This window comes from Eumetopias jubatus, unplaced genomic scaffold (genome assembly GCF_037043125.1).
Source record: "Eumetopias jubatus isolate StellerSeaLion01/CBP00866 unplaced genomic scaffold, mEumJub1_p1.0 scaffold_9, whole genome shotgun sequence".
Taxonomy (NCBI): Eukaryota; Metazoa; Chordata; class Mammalia; order Carnivora; family Otariidae; genus Eumetopias; species Eumetopias jubatus.
The window spans coordinates 88,398,601-88,420,877 of NW_028274815.1; the positions used below are offsets into that span (position 1 = coordinate 88,398,601).

The 22,277-nt window shown below is 49.2% G+C and overlaps 1 protein-coding gene across 1 annotated transcript in view; it reads left to right on the top strand.

The window, feature by feature from the left end:
* SH3RF3 (SH3 domain containing ring finger 3) overlaps positions 1–22,277 on the top strand; it is a 361,651-nt gene that overhangs the window by 334,550 nt on the left and 4,824 nt on the right. Inside the window, exon 9 of the mRNA XM_088026672.1 lies at positions 16,672–17,006. Within this exon, the coding sequence (XP_087882798.1) occupies positions 16,672–17,006 (335 nt within the window). The remainder of the gene's footprint in view (positions 1–16,671; positions 17,007–22,277) is intronic.

Consider the following 22,277-nt stretch of genomic DNA (forward strand, 5'->3'; position numbering starts at 1 on the left):
CGGGTGTTTGGACCCCTCGGGCCCAGGCCTGGCTCTGACCCTTGGTTATGTTGATATTATCTTGGCAACTCATTGCCTTCCCAAATCTTCAGAATCCTTTCTTCATTTTCAAAAGAGCCCTGGGCCTACCAAAAAACTCCTGCAGTAAAACAGCTTATTAGAACCTACTCATCTTGCTTAACCTAAACTTATGCCTGATGACAAAGTTCCCGGTAAGTAGGATGACTTCATTCTGGACATCTGCTGTATAACCTTGTACCTGTGGTCATTGATACTATGTTGTAGACGGTTCTGTACTGAACACTTAAAAATTTGTTAAGAGGGTATATCTTGTGTTAGGTGTTCTTATCAAAATAAAATTAAATTTTTGAAAATTTAGCTTATTAGCATAGTGAAGGTTCAAGAATATCCTAGCCTAGTCAGGAAGCCTATTGTTTCCTTCCTTTCCCCATGCCAGACCTACTAACATCTGGCAGTGTGACATTCTTAGGGGCACCAAGAGTGCTGGCATAGTGCCTCTTGGGATTGGGTGAAGAACAGATATGATCACGTGCATGTGAGCCTTTGACGATTGTGGCACAACCCCAAGGTGAGGTACCCCTACTCAGATCATCTTAGACTCCTTAAGCGAGTCATACAATGAGATCTCATATGCAAAATATTTGAATTTTCTTATTAAGCTGGACTCTACTATATCAAGATACTGGTCATTCAGATGTCCTCTAAAATGCCCTTGGGCTCTCCATGAGCCTCAACAGGTGATTATGAAGACATTGACCCTGAAGGACCATAGCCTTGGGGAAAACTGGAAGTCCTTGAAGCTTATACTTCCTTCCCCCTGAGCAGGGGGCCCTCTGGTTGCCTAAACCTCACATCACGTGGTGACTGTTAGGGACTGACCCAGAGGAGAGAAGATTTCTCCTCACATCTCTACAAAGGCATGACCTTCACCTCCAAAGACCTTGTCACTCTCTGCCCTCCAAGGAAGAAATGGCAAGCCATATGCAGTCAGCAGCACATCACCCATTTCCTACAGCCCCTAAAAGGAGATCAGGAGACCAGAAAGTCCTTCTCCCAGCCAGACATGTGTGGTTAGGGGAGAGCTACTGCCTACTTGGGTGCTCCCAGCAGGAGATGGGAGATCGAAGTGATTGGATCACAGCCCCATGGAACCCTCCCTTCAGTGTAGACCTGCACAGAGGTGATCTGTTCCTGCTGTGGGGTCCCTGCATGTCTGCCTCCTCACCTCCCCCACCCTGATAATGACATACTCCTTGAGGGACTGCAAGCCTGAGAGAGGCCCTTGGGGAAAAGGTCCCCTGAGCGTCTTGTCCACTGACAATGACAAAAGGACACACTAAGTCCTCTAAGCTACCTGAGCAGTGTCTTTCCAGAGGGAAAGGAGCTGCCTGGTTGGAGGCAGCATTTTGGGAAAGCAATTTAAATGCTTTTATGTCCTCACAGCCTTGTTAACCTTCACCTTCCATCTCTTTTTTATTTCTTCTCTCTTTCTCAGTTCCTGTAAAGCCACCTATCTGTCTCTGATACACTCAGGCTTGCATGGATTGGATTCCGTGGGCTGTCTGAAAAATGCATCCTCTGGCTAAAACCCTTCTACCCCAATTTCCAATCCAGCGTGGGAATCAGCAATGGGCCTTCTTGTTGGTTTTTATGACCCTGCTTTTTTATTTGGTTGTATTAGGTTATCTAGAACTCTTGATATTTCCAGTAAAACTATATAGAAGTTCAAATCTTGGCATCTTTCCTGACAGAATTCTTCTCATCTATTATTTGGATGCTTGGTTAGCCTTCAATTGTACATGTTTCCAATGTTTCTGTAACATTTTCCAAAAAAGCCTATTGGGTTGTGTTTTTGTCTTTCCATCCCACACTTGTTTATCACAAATGCAGTGTGTGTGTGTGTGTGTGTGTGTGTGTGTGTGTGTGTGTGTGTGTGTGTCTGAAGCTCATATGTGAGATCTTTATATTGATGATAGCAGTGTCAGCACTCGTATTGTGTAGGCATGGTCTGGACTAGGAAATCTCACGAGAGGTCAAAGTGAAATCTGCCCCAGTTACTCTCGCTGCATAGCAAATCACCCCCAAAACTCCATGGTGTAGAACAATAATCACTTTGATATGCTTATCTCATGTTCTGTGGATCAGGACCTTGGGCAGGGCATGCCCGGGAGACTGTCTCTACTCCGCCAGGTCTGGGGCCTCAGCTGAGTCTAGGAGGCTGTGGAGGGTGTGCTGGTGGGAGCAGAGCCACCTGTGGGCGCGCTTGCTCACAGGTTTGGCAGTTGATCCTGGCAGTTGGCTTGAACTTCTGCTGGGCTGTTTGTCAAACACCAGCTGTGGCCTCTCCATGGTGGGCGGGCATGGGCTTCCTTGCAGCGTGGTGGCTGGGTTCCGAGAGTGAGCGCATGGCATCTTCATGCCTTGGATCATGAGTGGCATTTCCAGCGTGCTCTGTCAGTGGAGGCTATCACAAGGTCTCCCGCACATGGGGATGAGACACGACTCCTGTCACTTAACAAGGGGAGTGCCAAAGTCACTTTGCCAGGAGGGTGAGTGGGAGGGGAGACAGTGTTGTGGTCAAATTTTGAAAATTCCATCTGCCATATCACCTGAGATCTAGCTCTGTGACCTCTCACTCTTTCCCTGAGTTCAGCTGGAACCTTGCTTGTCTGTTACAGCTATCTCCAATTCAGTACTTTTTAATTAAGTGCAAAAATCAATTCTGTTGAATATGTTATCCCATAGAGTCTTGCTTTCAAGCTCCCACTGATGTCCTGGGCAGAGGAGACAGTAGCCTGGGGTGCCAGGAGCCCTCCTACCAAACTGCACAGCCCCAGCCAAGCCTGCCACTTGTCAGTGCTGGGCACCTACACACACCCCTCTTCCTCCTCGTTTTTCCCCTGAAATAGCTTGTCAGTTTCTTAACATTAGGGAGGGGGGCAGGGACTGCTTTAAGCTGACAGCCCCCTGCAGCTCAGTGCTGCACAGGTGATGTGTCCCCTCAGGCCAAACGTGTCATCACAGCTTGTAGGAAGGGTGACTTCAACATTGCTACCTGTGAGGACCATTGATTTAGAAGAAAAGACTAGATCCTGCACTGTTCCTTTGGCTGAGAGGTGATACTCTCTTCTCCAACAGAGTAAAAGGCAGCTATGAAGTGACACTTAAGTATCATTCATACCAAGACTTATTCTTGCAAAAAGAAGGCATTGTGTCCAATAGCTCCATGGTACCAGACATCCGTGTAGTAACCATATTGAGAGTGATGCAGACAAACCTGCTTCTCCCAGGTGTCAGGCATCTAGCAAGTATGGTTTCATTTGGTCCCCATGACAACCCTCTGTGGTAGGTACTCGTGTTACCTCATTTCTGAGGCACAGAAAATTTAGGTCATTTGTTCATGGTGTATGGCCGGTCGGTAATAGGAGCTGGAGTAGAGCCAAGGGTTCTGCGTCCGGTTCTATGCTGCCCTGCTGCCTTGCCTCCGTTTCCCTTCTTCATCCGGAGTCTTGGCTTCAGAATGAACATTCTAGGGCCCTGCGACCCGCCATTTCCCAGGGCACACCCAACAAGCCTGCCGCATGTAATCCAAGCCAGGCACATCCCTCCTTCATTCAGCACCCACTGATGGTGGGCCACATGTGCTCGGGGTGCCCTGACCCTGGCCTCGCCTGCTGTGTGGAGTGATGGTGTCGTGGGACCACACTGAAAAAGTTGGGTGTGCAGCTGCCACAGGCCAACCGGGCTCTGATTGCATTTGTGCAGTGCCTTGGTGGAGTGCTGAGCTGGGCTGCGCCTGGGATCCAGGGGTGCGTGCAGCGAGCTCTGCCCTGAGGAAGGCTTTGGTGGCAGTGGGGCCGAGAGGAAAGAGAACAACGTGACTCAGCTGCCCTACATGGATTGGCTGTGTTAGATCTGGAGACAGCACCCAACGTCTATCACTCAGAAAGTTTCACTGCATAGAGGCTGGTTCAAGGAGCTGCAGGGCTGATGGGGGCATTCGGGCCAGCTCAGCCCTGGAGATGTGGCTGTGTTCAGGGGCAGTAAGTGAAGACTGGTTAGACTCAGCAGACACTGAGTAATGTTCCAGAACTTTAGCCAGGCCCTGGTGTATAGGGCAGATCAGGGGTGAGAGGGCCCAGGCCAGAGGCCTTGATGACACCAGTAATGAAGGAACAATAAACCCTCCCTCCATTCACTCATTCATCAACTGCAGGGGGAATGGCAAGTGGTGTGACAGGTAGAGAAGGCCTTGGATTCACCATGGGGACCTGGATCCAAGCCCAATTAATCTCTCTGAACTTGAATTTCTTCATCTGCAAATGAGGTGACTGTGACCCATACCCAACTGTTATGTATTGGACTGAATGTTCATGTCCCCCCAAAATTCATAAGTTGAAGCACTAACCCCCAGTGTGAGGTGGGGCCTTTGGTGGGTAATTAAGGTTAGATGATGTCATGAGGGTAGAACCATCATGTTGGGATCAGTGGCCTTGAAGAAGAGGAAGAGAGAGACCTCCCTCTCCACATGCACACCTAAGGAGAGGTGGTATCTGCAAGCCAGGAAGAGAGTCCTCACAAGCTAGCAGTCTGATCTTGGCCCTCCAGTTTTCAGGCTGTGAGAAAATAAGTTTCGTTAGTTAAGTCACCCAGTGTGTGATATTTTGCTATGGACACCTGAGCAAACTAACAGATTTTGGTACCAGGAAGTGGGGTGATACTCTTACAAATAGCTAAAAATGTGGGTGCAGCTGTGGAACCAGGCAGTGGGTAGAGCCTGGGAGAGTTTGAAGTACATGCTTGATATGTGGACATTAAAGATAGTTCTGGTGAGGGCTCAGAAAGAAAAGAGGGGAGCTGGAGAGAAAGCTTCTCTTTTCTTAGAGAATATGTAAATAATCATGAAGAGGACACTGGTGGAAATATGAATCTTGAAGAATAGTGCATCTTAGGTCTCAGAGGGAAATGAGGAACGCATTATTGGAAACTGGAAGGAGGGCACTCCTTGTTATAAGGTGGCAAAGAATCTAGCTGAACTGTGTTCTCCTGTTCTGGGGACCTTTGAGCGATGACATAGTTGGTGAGCTGAGGAAATTGCTAAGCAAAGTGTCATAGGACTGGCTTAGTTCCTCCTGACTGCTTAGAGTAAAATGCAAGAGGAAAGAATAAACTGAAGAAGGAATTGTTAACCAAAAAGGAACCAGAACTTGGGCGTTTAGCCTATCCATATTGCAAAAAATGAGAAGGCATGTTCTAAGGAGAATGTAAGCATGAGGCTGAACAACCGTTTGATGACGAGATGCCAGGTGTGACTCATGGAGGTGACCAGCAGTCTCCACAGGGGCCAGCAGTGCGGGGACACTGCCACTTTGAACTAACAAGAACGGAGCAAGCAGGCTGGAATGAAGGGTGGTTGTAGGACGTCTTGGATCCTACGGGACCAGACCATCCAGCTATCTGGCCACAAATGTGCGCTATTCTTCAAGGAAGGGGAGGAAGGATGCTAAGGCGATTCAGAGGGCCACCACCTCAGTTCCAACAGGCAGGTGGCCTCTGATGGAAGCCTCGGAGGTAGGTCTCCAAGGGAGGCACTGAACCATGTAGGATTATTCTCAAACTTCAGGCTCCAGTGGGATTTGTCTTACTAAGTTTTGGACTTGCCTGGGACTTTCTCCTTCCTATTTCTGCCATTTGGAATGGGAACGTCTCATTTATGCCTGTGCCACCATCGTGCCTGGGGCCACATGGTGTGTCTGAACCGTACTTCCACCCTCACTCGTGTCTGATTTGAATATTAAGACTTTGGACTTTAGACTTTGGAGTTGAAGCCTGAATTAATTAAGACTTTGTGGGTTGGGTTGGAATGAATGCATTCTGCACATGAGAAGGACATGAATTTGGGAGGTAAGGGCAGAATGTTATGAACTGAATACTTGGGTCCCCTGCCACCCAAATTCATATGATAAAGCCCCAGTGTGATGACATTTGGAGGTGAGGCCTTGGAGAGGTAATTATTAGATGAGGTCATGAGGGTGGAGCCCCATGATGGGATTAGTGGCTTTAGAAGAAGAGGGAGAGGGCTCCCTTTGCATGCCCCTGCAGTAAGGAAAGGTCCCATGAGGACTCAGCAAGAAGCCGGCCATCTACAGCCGGGAAAAGAGCCGTCACCGAGAACCTGACCATGTTGGCACCCTAATTATGGGTTTCCAGCTTCTAGGCTAGGAGAAAATACATTTCTGCTCTTTAAGCCACCCAGTTTTTGGTATTTTGTTAGGGCAGCTCAAGCCAACTAAGGCAAGGTACATTAAAATAGAAATGGTATACGCAACACCAGGCATGTGGTCAATGCTCAGCTTTCTTTCCTCTATAAAATAGATGTGTGGGGGTGCTGGCATCATTGCCTGAGAAGGAAATAAGAGAGTGAGAGTCAGGCCTCTGGAAGGGGCAAGACCTGCCACATGAATGAGAGTGATAAACAAAGAGGTCAGGGAAGATGAGCATGGGCTGCCATGATTTACAAGTTTGGAGAAAGGGCCTCCATTCCGGTGTGGACCCCACCGTCCCAAGCAGCTGGGGTGCCCTCAGGCTGCTACGCTCTGTTGAGGAGGAGGACAGGGACAGGCAGCCAGGTCCCAGGGCGTTGGCCTGCAGATGGTGCTGAGAGCACAAGCCCCCAGCCCCTGGCTCGGCCTCCCTCCCTCTTTCTTCGCACCTCGGTCCCCTGGGCTCACCCGGCCACTCGCCTGGGCACGGGCATGGGGGACGTGATCACCTCTGGATGTCTCTAATCAGGTCTGGGCAGAACGAGCCTCCCCAGTCCTCTAGCTCAGAGCTTTGGGCGTCTTTTGATGGTTTTATTTGTATGATTTCTATCTTTAAAAAATGTCTAGGTGAAGTTGCAGATAAAAGACCTAGAGCTCATTTGAGACCTTGGGGCTAGAGATGCTTTCACCGCAGAAGAGAGAATTGAAGAGCCAATCCTGTGTCAAAGCTTCTGGCAAGAGTACATTAACGAGTGAAGCAAGAGACCGAGTCCAGGAGCGTTTGTACCTGGGGCTGGGGGGAAGGCGCGGCACTGGCAGGAAGGATCCAACCGCTGTGCAGAAGGGCAGAGAAAGAAACCATAAGACAGAGTCGAGGAGCCCAAGAGAGGGCCCTTCTCAAGGGGGAGGAGATGAGGAATGCCAGTGCCCTGGACAGGTCAGGTTCAGGGTGCCCAGAGGCCCAGCTGAGGTGGGTCCGTGGTGTCTCTGTCTGCTCTCAAGTTCTAGTCCCCACCATATTGTTACCATCTTTATTTACTGTGTTTTCTGGGAGCTGGAAAGGGCACCTGGTGCTTTCCAACCAGCAAGCTGAGTGTGAAAAAAACAAGGAAAAACAACATGGTTAGTGTGGTTTGCTTCTCACAACACTTCTTCCCTACAACAGAGACTGGGGTGTTTCTCTAAGTTGGGAGCTTCTGAGTGCACTGTTTCAGGGACTTGGGAGTATATTTCTCAACCTCTTATTGCACAGGAGGCTTCCAGAGGCTCAGAGACATGTAGCTGGCACTTGAGTCCTATCGATCTTCCTTTGTGGTGGATAACTGCACGTGCTAGCCTTCCTCTGACCTCAGCCTGTGCTCCCGGGACATGAGTGCTGGCTGAGGGCCAGGTGAACGGATGAAGACCACTGGCATACACCACCACCGTCGCTGAGGTTTGTGACAGCTAGTCCTTGTTGAAAGCCTACTCTGTGCCGGGCGCTCTGCTAGGTGCTTTACCTGCCATCCTCATCAGTCCTCTGATCAGTGCAGGCTACTGTCAAGATCCCGTCCTGAGGAAGCAGCCCAGAGGAGCCAAGAGCTGCTGGGTCACAAGGGTGTTGGGTAACTGGCCAACCCCGTTTTATCATCATGTAGCCCTCATTAGAGTTCTGTAATCATGACTCTATGTAAATACCTCAGTGCCCATCTGTGAAGCAACTTAAACACATGAAAACCTCAGTGGTGCATTGCACGGGGCCTCCCACTTATCGATGCCATGTTGGGATGACATGCCTTCATTCTCGGGACAAAGCAGTAGAGCTGGCATTAAAATTTGGAAGCAAGTCCCGGTTTAAATCCAAATGGTGCAACTTTCTAGTTGATTACACTACGTCTGTTGATTACAATCTCAGAGATTATGTTTTTTCTATTGGGTTGTTTTAAGAACCTAAGAGCTAATGATGTCCAAGACTTAGTGCCCGGTTCATAGTGAGCTCTCAAGAAATAGTCTACAGTATAATTAGTTATATATATATAGTCCATTTTACATATGAGCCTAAGAGCAGTTAAGTGACTTGTTCAAGATCAGTCAGCTAATCAATGACAGTGACACCCCCTCCATCTATCTCCAAAGCTGTCATGATGTGCCATCTTTTTGAAGTTCCTCAGGGAGACGGTATCCTCTACTTCAGGAGCTCTTTCCTGCTGCATTGAACTTGGCTGGTCACCCAAAACCACTTGCCAGGCCCAGGTCCTGAGTGTTGTCCTCGGTTTCTGAGTCCAATAAACTGCTGTAATCACAGTGCTTTGGAGGACCCAGATTGCACTCCCACTTTTTCTTCTGTCCACTCAGCTCCCTTTTCAGAGTGCCCAGCACAGTGCCACAGGCAGAGCACTGAACAAAGGCTTCACTTAATGGTTTCAATCCTCAGGAAGAACAAGAGGGCAGCATACTGCAGCAGGCATCTTCCCCATCAAAAACAAAAGCTAGAGAAAGCACAATCAGATTGGCACATTGTTATCTGCTGCTTCCCTTCCCCATTATTTTCATGAATCAATCTTCAGCTTTGGTCTTTTGTGAGGTCAATATTTTTGAAGATGTGTTTTCATGTTTAAAATAGCCAATAGCTACATGCACATTTTCCCTGTCTCTTTTGATTAACTTGTGGACTTCTTCCTCTTTATTTAGTATAGATCTTGTATTCCTCTACCCTTTCTGAAGATGCTCTACAAATTTATATTGTTATAACCCCTTCTCTGCTCTTACAGTAACTGTACTTTCAGGCAGAGATGTGTCTTTCCCCATCAAAATTTTAACAAGGCATAGCTTTTAATTACCCTTTCCCCATCTCCAGTAGGAAACTTTTCCAAACATGAAATTTTAATCAAAAGTCTTCCAAGTGTCCCTAGCTGTCTGGGAGCCAGACTCAGTGTATAAAGATAAGGATGCACCATGTCCCTTCATTTTTTATTTTGATTATCTAAAGGCTCCTCGAAGCCCCCAGCCAAATCCATGTGCATCAGGCCTCTCACCAGCTCTTTCCCAAATATACAGCTGAGAGTCGTTCTAATAGGTATGAGGATTGATGCCCCCACTTCTCCAAGCTCTGGCCTTCCTGGAGGCCCCTGATGCCTGCCCCGTGATGTTCCTGACTTCCTGTAGGTTGATGTGGCATCTGAGAATTGTTTGACCATCTTCTAAACTGATTTTTTTTATTATGTTCGTCACCATACATTACATCATTAGTTTTTGATGTAGTGTTCCATGATTCATTGTTTGCATATAACACCCAGTACTCCATGCAGAACGTGCCCTCTTTAATACCCATCACCAGGCTAACCCATCCCCCCACCCCCTCCCCTCTAGAACCCTCAGTTTGTTTTTCAGAGTCCATCGTCTTTCATGGTTCGTCTCCCCCTCCGACTTACTCCCCTTCATTCTTCCCCTCCTGCTATCTTCTTCTTCTTCTTCTTTTTTTTTTAACATATAATGTATTATTTGTTTCAGAGGTACAGGTCTGTAATTCAACAGTCCTACACACTTCACAGCTGATTTTGCTTTCTGTATCGTTCTGTCTGTCATGTCAGCCAGAGTCTGCCATGGCCATGCGGGCCCAGAGCGAGTGTGCAGCTGCAGGGCGCATGCCCTCACCTACTGTCACCCACTGGCAGGAGCTGGTATCACCTTCCCTCCAAATGCCCTGTGACTATCACCATCACATGGTCCCCGCTCCGTCTCCCCACCCGTGGCCGCGTGCTGATGACCTTGCCACCCAGAGTCACTCACTCACCTGCTCTCCTCCCCTCGCACCTCATCTGCATCCAGCACGGCTCCAGGCAGCTCCCAGTGTCTGCTGAGCAGACTTCTGGCCCCTCAGCCTGCTCTCAGGGCACCAAGATATGCTGTCCCCTGCCTTTCTCATCTCCCAGGCATCTCCTCTCTTCCTTCCATACCTTCTCATGCCTCACCAGGACCAGATCACCCACAAGCCCACCCCCTTCATTATATCCAATCAGCCCAGCCCTCAAGGCCATCCCAAGTGCCCCCTCTTATAAGACCATCTCCTCCATAAGCTAATAGCAAAAGTTCTCGCTGGTTCATCACATCTAGTACCATTATGGTCAAAGCAACAGGTGGCAACTTTTTCTTTTATTATGTTTCCCCTGTTAAACTAAAAGAAATACACATTTGACATAATGACTCAAACAAATACAAAAGTGCATCATCCCCTGTAACTAATATTAACAGTCTGGGAAGAATATTTCTATGCTTTCTTCAGACAGTCTGCAGGTGCTCCCAGGTCACTGAGTGTCCACCCATGATCTGAACATGACCCATGACCTGTGATCATTGTCTCCTGCATCTCAGCTCATGCAAACGCAGAGTAAAAATGTGTGATTGTGTTTGATCCTTTGTGCTCAAAGGTAGAGTTCTCAGCCACCCTTCTGACTTTGAACAGAGCATGTACCCATCCATGGGCACAATCAGCTGGGGATTCCTCTTCAGGCTGAGGTTTTCCCAGACTATCAGGGCTAAGCCTTGCAGTCAAGTCTGAGTCGACATACTACGCACCATACAACCCACCATAGGTGGCCTAGCGTTCAGTGTGTGCCTGACCAGTGATTTTAAATGTTTCCCTGCACAAAAAAAGAACTAAGAATCTGTTTGAGAGGAACTATGCTGTGGCCACCTTCTTTAACATAGGTTAACAAAGGAGACAACCTGATTAAAAAAAAACATGGTACTTAATAGGTCACATTTACAGGTTTACCTTATTTGAATGAAATGAATTATACCCCTGAAATTTTTAATGTCCCATTTTATAAATCAAGTTCTATTCCCTTTGGCTTTTTATAATTTCACAGAGAATTTTCCATAATTTTTGGTTGACTCTTAACTGGCAGCAGTTCTTAATTTAAGCTTTAAATTTCTTTTCCCTTTTGCCAAGTTTTTACATTAATGTTCTGTAAAACAATTAAGGCCCCTAGGGAGGCCCCTATTTTAATCATAACAGAAAAACTATTATTGTATTATTTGTAAAATGTTTTACAGTTTTCCTATAATGAATGAACTCCTTCAAATATCTCTTTTTTTAATGTTAGGTTTCCAGATGGTTCTTTTAAAGTAGGGTATGACTTTATTTTAGGGTATGTGTGTCCATATGTGTTAGTGTGTGCATGTGTGTGTGTGTGTGTGTACACACACATAAATTTTTTTTAATGAAACTCATAAGCTCTTACTTCTCTAACATGATGATGCTCTGTTTACATGCTGAGGGAGGCTTTCAGAACTACCTATGTATCTCGAGAGCCAGAGCTTCTGGAACTAACTCATCGGGTTCCAGCAGTCCTTGGCTCGCGTCTGTCCCTCTGGCTGCTGTGGCCTGCCTTGCTTGCTGAACCTCCATTCATACACCCGCCCTTGCTCTTCAGAGTGCAACTAGGGAGGACAGCCCCACCAGGGAGCTGGTAGACAGCTCAGACCCTCAGCTAGACTCAGCACGCCCATGCGGGCCAACACTCCAATGCGCGGCTTTAAACCCATGCATGGAACATTGGGCTGGGCATTTAGTAGGTGTTCAACAAACCAGTTTCCTTGTTTCCCCACCTTCCCATGAAGCTGGTCCCTTCTCTGGGTTTCTACAGCACTATCTGTAGTCTTCTGAAATCATTAGCAGGTTGACACGTGACCATTGGCTTATAATTGATCCCTTCCTGGGTTCTGGATCAGAATCACTCTTCTTGCCCCCATCTCAGACCTGCTGAGTTAGAATCTTTGAGGGTGGGGCCAACATTTACACTTTATCCAACTCCCTAGTTGGTTCTTTGTACCCAAAGTTGGAGAGCCAAGAGACCCCGTGTTGGCCTGTGGGCTCTCTCAAGGCAAGATGAGGGTTAACAGTGAGACACCTGCCTCAGGTGGAAGTGAAGTTGATTTTATTCATTTAACAAAAACATACTGGGAGCTAACTAGGTGGTGGGTGTTTTGCGAAAACCTAAAAATAGCACATCATATAAACACATCATAAAACAGCCACACAATCAAATATTTGTGACACGCATTCATAGTTTAAAAAGCACTCTTCCATCTGTCATCTTAACAACTCGGTGTTGGCGGAGCCAGGACTCAGAGCTAGGCCTTCATGCCACTGGCCTGGGCTGCCCCTGTGCTTCTATCCTGTTCCAGGGGCAGAGGAAGGGGAGGGAGGCCCCCATGGGAAGGTTGCCTGCATGGGCGCAGTGAAGGGCCTCACAGAGAAGGAGAAGCCCATCACTCATTTTGGGAGAAGACAGAAGATGAGGGCACGTTTCTCTGCAGACGTGCCTTCCACACGCGGGACTTGGAGGCATTTTGTTCCCACACTTCAGAGTGTTTGTTGTCCCCCCACAAGGCTGAAATGGCTGCACCGTGGCCTTGGGATGGAAAGTGACCCTCCTCCGGAGAGGGGAATGGAGGCCACAGATGGAGGTGGCGGAATGCTGGCAGGAAACAGTGTAGGACAGCACTGAGTGTCCTAAAACACTAAAACATACCTACAACGACCCCGAAGTCCTAACAGTGTCACCATTCTCTGCATCTGACTGGATTCAGGAAAGTCCCTAATTTAGTCCTGTTCCCAGGAGAAACACAGACAAATCCACTTTCTTTTAATAAACTTTTAGTCCAGATTAACCTGAAATTGTGTCCTCTAAAACTTCTTACTGTCCCATGGTGTCGCTCCTAAAATTGATCTGCGAGTCTGTTCCCACCACCAGCAAAGTGCCCATCAGCGGATTCTTACCTGCATCACCCAGAATAGGGCGACCAGCAGGGGAAAGGCTTGGAACACCTATATCCTCACTCCCTGAACTCTGGGTGCATGGTAATCACTAGGTCACCAAGTTCCACAGCAATTTGTTGTAACTGGGTACATAAGGCATTAGCAGAATTCTGTCATGGATGGCAAAGGAGAGGGTTTTCCAGTCGTGATATGAGTGTTTGCCAAAATCAAATTAAGAAAACAATCTGTTATATTTAATCATGGGGAACTGAGACAGCAAAATTATCCATCACATCCTTGCACCTCTTTCCAAACCGCAGCTAAGGCCACACTTCCCTGCAAACACGCTCAGTGGCCCAGTGGCTCTGTCCTCTCTCCCTCACAGCACGCCCCACCATGGTGTGGCCCGTGGTTCCAGGGCTTTCTGTCCCAAGACGGCACCTTGCAAGAGAGCGTTTGTTGATCGAACCTCTGCTCTGCTCTTGAGGCAGAAGGACACCACCATAGGAGTCACAAGCGTGTCATGCTGGCTGACAGCTGGGTCCTGGTCCCTTCCTTTCTTTTTTAACTTGCTGGGGTATCTCAGGTAGGGCTGTGGTTTCACCCCAAAACTGCTAAGAGGCAGCTCCCCACTTCTCTCCTCGTTCTATCTCCTTCCACCTTTGTTACATATGAGGGAGCGGCCAGGGCCACCAGCTCTGAATGGAGGTGAGCTCATTGCTTGTCCCAGGGTGATGGGGACAGTCGCTGTGAAAACGCTCTCCCACACAGAGCCCCTTTGACTGGGACACTGGCAGCCATCTCTCACGGCAGGCGCTGTCCCACTGGGCATGTGCATCCTGACGTCTGGATTGTTAACAGAACCTTCTGCCGGTGGTACCACTGACGATCCAGCATCATGGCCAAGAGGGCTTGTCCCTGCACTGGTGCCCACACTGTCGAACCGCTCCACACGTGTTTGCCTCACCCCTGGTCCTGGAGGCCCACTGGCCTAATGCTGGGGCTGGCCTGCACCCTCCCCTGCGGTCTGTCCCAGCGAGGCCCAGCCTAAGGCAGCCGCAGCAAAGGCGGCTGGACCCACAGCCCCTCAGGGACTGCAGGTGGCGCCAGGCGGTGGCTCTTCCCCACCAGGCACTGGCAGGGCTGCACATCCACTGCACAGCAGGCATAACTTAGGTCACTGTCTGTGCTTCGGCCATATCCTGTTAAATTTCTTGGCGTCTTCAGCTTCACCATCCCACTGGATTAGTAACGGGAATGTGAGCGTTGGATAGCATATAGCTTCTGTGATACTTGGGTGTTTCGTTTGTGTGTCCACATGGCTCCCTAGGTCCAGTGGGCAGGCTCACCCTCCCGGAGCACCCAGAGGGCCATGAGCCATACACCGCCCCTCACGCCTACACTGTGTCCTCCAGTGTCCTCCCCTTCATGGCCTCGGGTAAGGAGACTGCCATCACGAGGACCAGACACATGCGGCCAGCTGTCAGCACCTCTCCGTGGTGGTGGCCTCAGGAGCCCCAGCTACCTGGGAGACAAGGATGCCTCTGAGCCAGCTGTGTGGCGCCCCCTCGTGGCCAAACTCATGAAGGTCTCCAAGTGTGTCACCGCGCTTTGTGGCTGTGGAAGCAGGACAGAGCTGGGCAACATAAACAGGGGGCTGCCCTTCGCTGCGTTACCCCACACCCACCTGCTCCCCACCAGCCTGGGGCTAACCCATGCCAGCAATTCCTCACCAGGGACAGTATCCAGGACATCTACTTCCATTCTTACTATCAATATCCTTGCAAAGGGTGGAGAAAACATAAAGACTTGTTCATACTAAAGTGTTACTGGCTTAGCTTAAGGATATGCATTTTAGAGATGTGCATTTTAAGAATATTTCGGCACCACTTAACCCACCCTCCCCCAGGAGCCTCTAACCATGCAGACAAGGAAGGTGGGAAGAGGAAAGCTTCCCTCAGCCCACCTCAGGGTCTGCTCAGCCCTGTGACCAAATGGCCATTGCTGACTCAGTGACTATAGTTTCAGACTTCCGTGTGCTGCCGCTGTCTTACACCGTGTGCCCATATCGCCTTGCCACCTGATTTCCACTGAACATTAGAAAACTAAACTCTCAGGGCGCCTGGGTGCCTCAGTCGGTTGAGCATCTGCCTTCGGCTCAGGTCATGATCTCGGGGTCCTGGGATCGAGCCCCGAGTCGGGCTCCCTGCTCAATGGGAATATGCTTGTCCCTCTGCCTTCCCACCACGCTCATTAGTGCTCTCTCTCTCTCAAATAAATTAATGAAATCTTTAAGAAAAAAAAACTTGAGTAAGGCCATAAAAATGATCAAATCCCAGAGCAAGGGTGTTGTTCTAAAAGCACTTATGCATGTACCCACTTTCTCTTTCACACATACATCATTCACTGGCAATGTTTCACACACTTCTTTACGTGCTTTGTGATCAGCAGGCTGGAGGAGGCTGATGTGCCCTCTCACTGACAGCGATACGCAGAATTCAGGGCAGACATAGTGGCTGGTCCCCGCCACCCAAGGACACTGGCCAGATCCTTCTCTGGGTCTGTGTGGCCACCCCAGCCTGTCTCTCAGTTCCTCATTGAGAGCTTGCTCTGAGCCTCCAGGATGTGAGACTAAGGAGAGAAGGCCCTTCAGGGTCCAGGTAGTACTGAGCGGGGTCTCCAGTGAGGACTCTGTGCTCATCGTCCCGCCGGCAGGTGGCTTTGCGGGGCGCGGTGGGGAGTCCTCCACGAGAACTGGGAGTGAGCTATGGAGCAGGAGAGGGGTCTGCACATTATAGTGGGACGGTGTATTCATGGCCCCATGATTGTAAGGGCAGAATCTTCTGATTATGTCACTGGTTTTGTGTGTGAGGAGCCGTGACCTCATGTTGTCACATTCCGTAACAGCCCTTTCTCTTAAGATAAGGAAGCCACCTGCTGGGCTAAGAGGTCTTATCAGGATGTTTCCCACTGAGGGAATTCGGGGAAGAGAAGTCACCCTCACTGGGGAGCTGCCGTTGGCTCTGGGACAAGCGGTCCTTCCCGCCCGCAAAGAACTTTCTCAGGGAATATATGTGATGAATACACGCACACACATACACACTGTGTGGTACAAATAATTCTGCAGAGGAAAGTTTGCATACAGTGCTCCCCAGGGTTTCCAAACAAAGATGTGCAGGATACATGGGCTTCGGCCCTATAAACCCAGGGGCTGAGGGAGCTAATCTCAGGAAGCCTGATGTAGAATCATTTCACTGCCCGCTCGGGTAAAAAGAAGCCAGTTGTGTTGACTGCTGGTTCCTGTGGCACAGCAAGTGACCTGCCCATCCGGGATGGCCCTGCCATGGCGAGGGGTACGTTGTTGGGAAGGACCCCCCACAGCATCCTCTTCCGGGAATGGTGCCTTTGGGCCTGCCCCCGGGGCCTCCTGTGTCTGTTCTGGGCACTTGTGCCAGGTTTGGGGAAAGAAAGGAAAACCAGGGTTGGAGAAACTTTCGGTCTTAGCTCTGTTTTCTTCCTTTAACCAGCTTTACAAGGTTTTGTTTAAAGTTTCTAAATAAGATTATATTTCTCTCCCCACTCACTAACAACAAGGGCATTTAGGAGTATTAACCCACTGGATTTCAATTCTGTGTGTCTTTCCAGAAAGAGAAGAAGAGTGGGCTGCTGAAGCTTCTCGCTGGGGCATCCACCAAGAAGAAATCTCGCTCCCCACCATCCATCTCTCCAACCCACGACCCCCAGGTGGCAGTGGACACCTCCCTCCAGGGTGCAGTGGGGCCCGAAGTGTCCTCGCTGTCCATCCACAGCAGGGCAGGGTCCTGCCCCATAGAGAGCGAGATGCAGGGTGCCGTGGGCATGGAACCACTGCACAGAAAGGCGGGCTCCTTGGATCTGAACTTCTCCTCATCCCCCTCCAGGCAAGCACCTCTCTCCATGGCTGCCATCCGTCCTGAACCCAAGCCTCTGTCCAGGGAGAGGTAAGGGAGGTGGCTCACGTCCTCTGGCACCTTGGTGTGGGCTGGGGTCACATCCTCTGGCACCTTGGTGTGGGCTGGGGTCTCTGAGTTTGGAGCCATTGAGGGGAACAGTGACAGTGGGGATGTTCGGCAGATTAAATTTACCAAACATCCCTCTTACCCACATCTACTAGGCTCCTGAGCTTGGATGGTGAGCATCAGATAAAACACATTTGGGAATGAAGGGGAGCATATTTCACATTCTGAATCCACCTGGGTCCTGAGTTTGGGATTTGCAAGGGATTCATCAGGACATTTGGCAGAACTGATGGGGTACTGAGCCCAAAGAGTGAGCGATGATGTTAGTGAGGGACTATGTCCCCTCAGCCGTGTGGGAAAACTGGAGTGGACCTCTGGGCTGAGTCCCATGGCCTTTGTGCCCTAACCTGGAAGCAGCTGTGACATCTTAAAATTATAAAGCATTACCCCCAAATTGGCTTCAATGTATATAGTCTGTTGGGTTGAACTATACAAAATTGCCAATATTCATTTGTTCTTTACCAAAACCAGAAATTTCACAGTTAAGCCTAGAATTTTACAGAACAATAAACTGAATCTACCAGGGAGGGGGCCTCGGGTGCCGGAACTTTACAAGGGGTCGGAGGCTGGGCCCATTTGAGGCAGTCCTTCGAGAGCTTCGAATAAGGGTTGGAAGGCACTGCAGAGAGAGGGGATTGTGTCAAATTAGGACAGCGGCGAAGTCCTTTCCCTTCTAAGTGCCTTCTCGTTGGAACACTGCTTAAATAGTAAAAACGTGAGCAGTCTCCTGAGAAAGCAATCTTGGCATTTCTGTCAGAATCCCCCCTCCCATCAGCCACACTGCCTGACGGCCTGCTCTTTCCCGTGCCCCCCGGTGCCTGAAGCCTAGAAGGCCACCACTGTCCTGAGCACCTGCTAACCTCCGGCACCAAGGCAGAGCTAGCTGAGGTTCCGCCTAAATGGGGGATGACACACCTTTCCTGTCAAGGCCCAGATGGTAAAGTTCGCAGACGTCGTAGGTCATAAGGTCTCTGTCACAACTACTCAGCTCTGCCATGACAGTGTGGGGCAGCGATCGACAAAGTGGAAATGATGGGTGTGGGTGTTCCAGTAAAACTCCACTGACGGACACCAAAATTTAAATTTCATGTGATTTTCTTGTGTCATGAAATAGTCTTATTTTGACGTGGTTTTCAACCATTTAAAAAAATAACCGTATTCTTAGCTCTCAGACCACACAAATCAGCCACAGGCCAGTTTGCCAAGACGTACCCAGATGATGGGCTGTAGCTGGGCTGATGCTGTGGTGCTGAGACCCAGGGCCACGGAGAGGACAATCTCCCCAGGTGGTGGAGGGGCAGCGTGAGCTGGTTATGGATTTCTGATCAAGCATTGTAGTGTAAGTCCACATTTATGCCTGCATTTAGAATGATAGCTCGCATTTTTGGAGTGACATTCAGACACTCACCAACCAGTATGGATTCCAGCCATAAACACCTAGAACAGCCGTGCTGTGCATGCGCTTACCATCTGCTGACACTGCCCTCGGTGTCTCGTGTATGTTACTGCAGTCCTTGCAAGAACCCTACAAATTCAGTATCCCATCTTATAGAGGAAGAAACAGAGGTTATTGAAAGGCTGTCACTTGCTCAAGATCACACAGTAAATTAGCAGCCAAGCCAGGGCTTGAAGCCAATTTGGGGGTAATGCTTTATAATTTTAAGATGTCAGAGCTGCTTCCAGGGTAGGGCACAAAGACCATGGGACTCAGCCCAGGGGGTCCACTCCAGGTTTCCCACAGGTCTTTGCTGGCTCAGAGCCTCAAAGCCTGGGCTCTGACCCACTCAGAGGAGCATGGTCAGCAGTCCCCCCAATATACAGTCTGCCCACCAAGGAACCTGGGTGGAACTCTGGCCTTCAAACAATATGGACCATGTCATAGCCCTGCCAGGATATCAGCATATGCTTCTGGGTCCTCCACAGTTGATCACCAACCCCCCGTCTGTCCAAGATACACCTGCTGTTCGGACTCACTCAGTGCAGAACCCATGACCATGAGGTGCCTCCCCTATAGCAAACCCCCAGGCCCTGCGGAGACTGGGTTCACACCTTACCACACCACACCTGATACCACACACATACCCCCAAACACACACACCACACAGCATACATGTACCACACAAACCTCACACACATCTCACAAATACCACACACACACACACACACACACACACTTTCTCTCTCTTCCTCCAGGGAGGCTCCTCCTACTTTCTGTAACTCTTTCATGTCAGAACCTTCTTCCTTCCACAAGACCAACCCCCAGCGGCCTGTGATTTCTGAATGTGGTTCCCAGTCCTTTGCCTCAGGTCGCAAATTTGGTGACTCCTGAGAATGACAGACCTAGATATTTCAAAGCTGCTCTCATATCTCCCCTAGGTTTCTATTCTCCTCAGATCCCTTGATTTCCAGACTCCTTCATAAAAGGTCTTAAAAGACCCTATTCTAAAAAATCATGGGAGTCTATGATTAACTAGAAAGTTCAGAGAATTACTCTCATTCTGTGAATATTCCATCTAATCAGGGCTTATTGTACCCAGAGACTCGTGGCACCCTGCTTGTCCCCAGCACGCTGTGCAGCTCATTAGTGATGAGAGTTTTCAAAATACAGCCTGAAACCAAGCTACTGCCTAATGAGCCCCCAAATGCCCCCTTCCCTCACCCTGTGCAGCCCATAGGCTGCCTCATGTCCTGGGGAGCCCCAGCAGGTTGGAGCGAGGGTTTAACAATGGAAAGCCTTAGTCTCTGGGCTGAGGCAGCTCCAGAAAGCACTTGGCCTAGGGCCCCTGTAGGCTTGTGAATAAAACTCAGCCCACAGCTGGAGGGGAGCAGCTGTAACAAGACTCCCTGCTGCGGAGGCCCGGGCATTCTCTCTGCAGACCACAGATTGGCAGAGAGCCTGCTGTGCACAAGGCCACTTTACAGGTTCAAAGGTGGGAGAAAGGCAAAGGGCAGCTGGGGCTCAGACTCCAGGAGGTTCCTACCACCAGCATGCTGAGGAGGGGGTCTCTCTCACCCTGAGCGGAGCGGCAGGGCTGTGGCTGCTGCATGTCTGGGGTGTCTCCTATGTACAAAATTCCTCGGATCTCACCTTTTCCCTCCTGAGGACTTGGGAAGACACCAGGAGCTGCTCTCCGAACTGCTCACAGAGGAAGGAAGTTTGGGCTGGAGGGAGGCTGCCTAGGGGAGCGAACCACAGAGAACTACCCCCGGGCCCACTGGGCCAGGCCCGCAACCCAGCTCACTAGAGGCAGGCCTGGCTTTCAGGAGACCTGTAGGAGCCAAACCCACAGGCCTAATGTGTAAACCAGAGTGCCCATTACCAACCCTTTCTCGGGAACCTACTCTTAGGTATATTAAGCCCTATGGACAGTGTATGCAGGGAGCCACATTTCTGGAAGGTACTTGGGTACACATAAGAGCAGGGTAGTTATGGGATCCAGTAACTCTGTCTAATGCCCCGTCTCCCTGGCAGGGATATGCCAACCCTGGGCAGGTGCGGTGGAGTTCCTGGGCCAGCCGCCCCACTGCGCATCCTTTAGATGCCTGCCTCCTGGCTCTCTTACACCTCGGGGAGGTTGCAGAGTAGCTCTGAGAAACAGGTGCGCTGACCACTTATCAGCCAGTTCACCCAAATAGGTGTCTTCATTTCTTCAAGTCCCCGTTCCCCCATCTACAATGTGGGGATATACCTATCTGATAGTTACAATATTTGTTAAACACATAAATCAATACTTGGGAAATTATGAATGCATGAAAAAGAACAATACTAATATATGAAATGATGTCTGTAATAATATGAAATGGTGTGACATATAGAAGAATGATCTGATGATGCCTCCAGGGCTGCCTAGCACCTCCTTCCCCCACTTTTGATTGGCAACGTTGTTTTTTCCACATGTTCACATACTCCATATATTTATCCTCACCTCTTACCAGCCTGTGAATTGTTTGGCTTTGTTAGGATTTAAAAGTTTTTTGGCTTTGATCTGTTATGTGTCATGGTAGGTAGAGTAATGGCTTCCCGAAGATGTCTATGCCCTAATCCCCAAAACCATGACTTTGTGGCCTCACATGGTCTCAAAGAATGAAAGCTGCAAGCATAATAAAGGTTGCTAACCAGCTGACTCTAAAATGGAGAGATTATCCTGGACTATCCAGGCAGGCCCAGTGTGACCACAGAGTCCTTGTAAGTAAAAAAGGAAGGCGGCAGAGAGGGTCAAGATGATGCAGTGTGAGGACTCGAGTGGCCGTTGCTGGCTTTGAAGATGCAGGAAGGAACGTCCAGCCAGGAATGTAGGTAGCTTCTAGGAGCTGCAAAAGACAGGGGAGTGCATTCCCCCTCGAGCCTCCAGAAGGAATGCATCCTATGAGACTCTATTAGATGTCTGACTTAAAGAACTGTAAGAAATTTGTGCTAAATTATTGCGGAAACTTGTTACAGCAGCAATAGGCAACTAATACGTGTGTTGATACTAGAGTTTAGTGTTCAGGATATAGATGTACACTTATTTCCAAGTTCCTAGAGGGACCCTGCTCTGCGATGATCACATTCTACCAGGCTGGGGATCACACGTCCTCAACAGCACTAAAGCAAGTGCTCTGAAGAGCCTGCAGCTCAGAGGCCCCCTTGTGACCCCTGTTGTCAGGAGGGGAGCAGGTGACTCAGGAGGAGGACGTGCCACACCTCACATGTGAAGCTAATTGCAATATGCAATGGTAGGAATTCATTCTGATTCTGAGCCTTCTGATTTCCTGAGTTTTGTGTCTGAAAACGATCTGTGGTTGATATAACCTTACCTCAGCCAAGGGAAGTCTCTTCTGATTTATGACACCACGGTCACAACATGGGAGTAGCTGCTGTCCTTAACTGTTCATTTGGCCCTTTGTGTCTATAACAGGGAGTATCAATTACTTTCAAGCAGCAGGAAAAATAGCTCAGAGTCTTGGAATGATCTGGACAGGAACGTTAAATCCTCAACTCTTATATAAAAGGCCCACATCATCCAGCTGGGCTCATTAAGTCATTGAATTGCTCAGAAGCACCAAATTACTTTCTTTCTAGCAAATTATATTTTCAGAGTTGCTTGTTGCTTCGCATCTGGCAGTTGAGGCAAAAGCCAAAACTTGTGTTTGAAGTCTGAGAAATCATCTCACTCTTTGCCTTTTCTTCCTCGGGGAAGAGAAGGCGGCGGT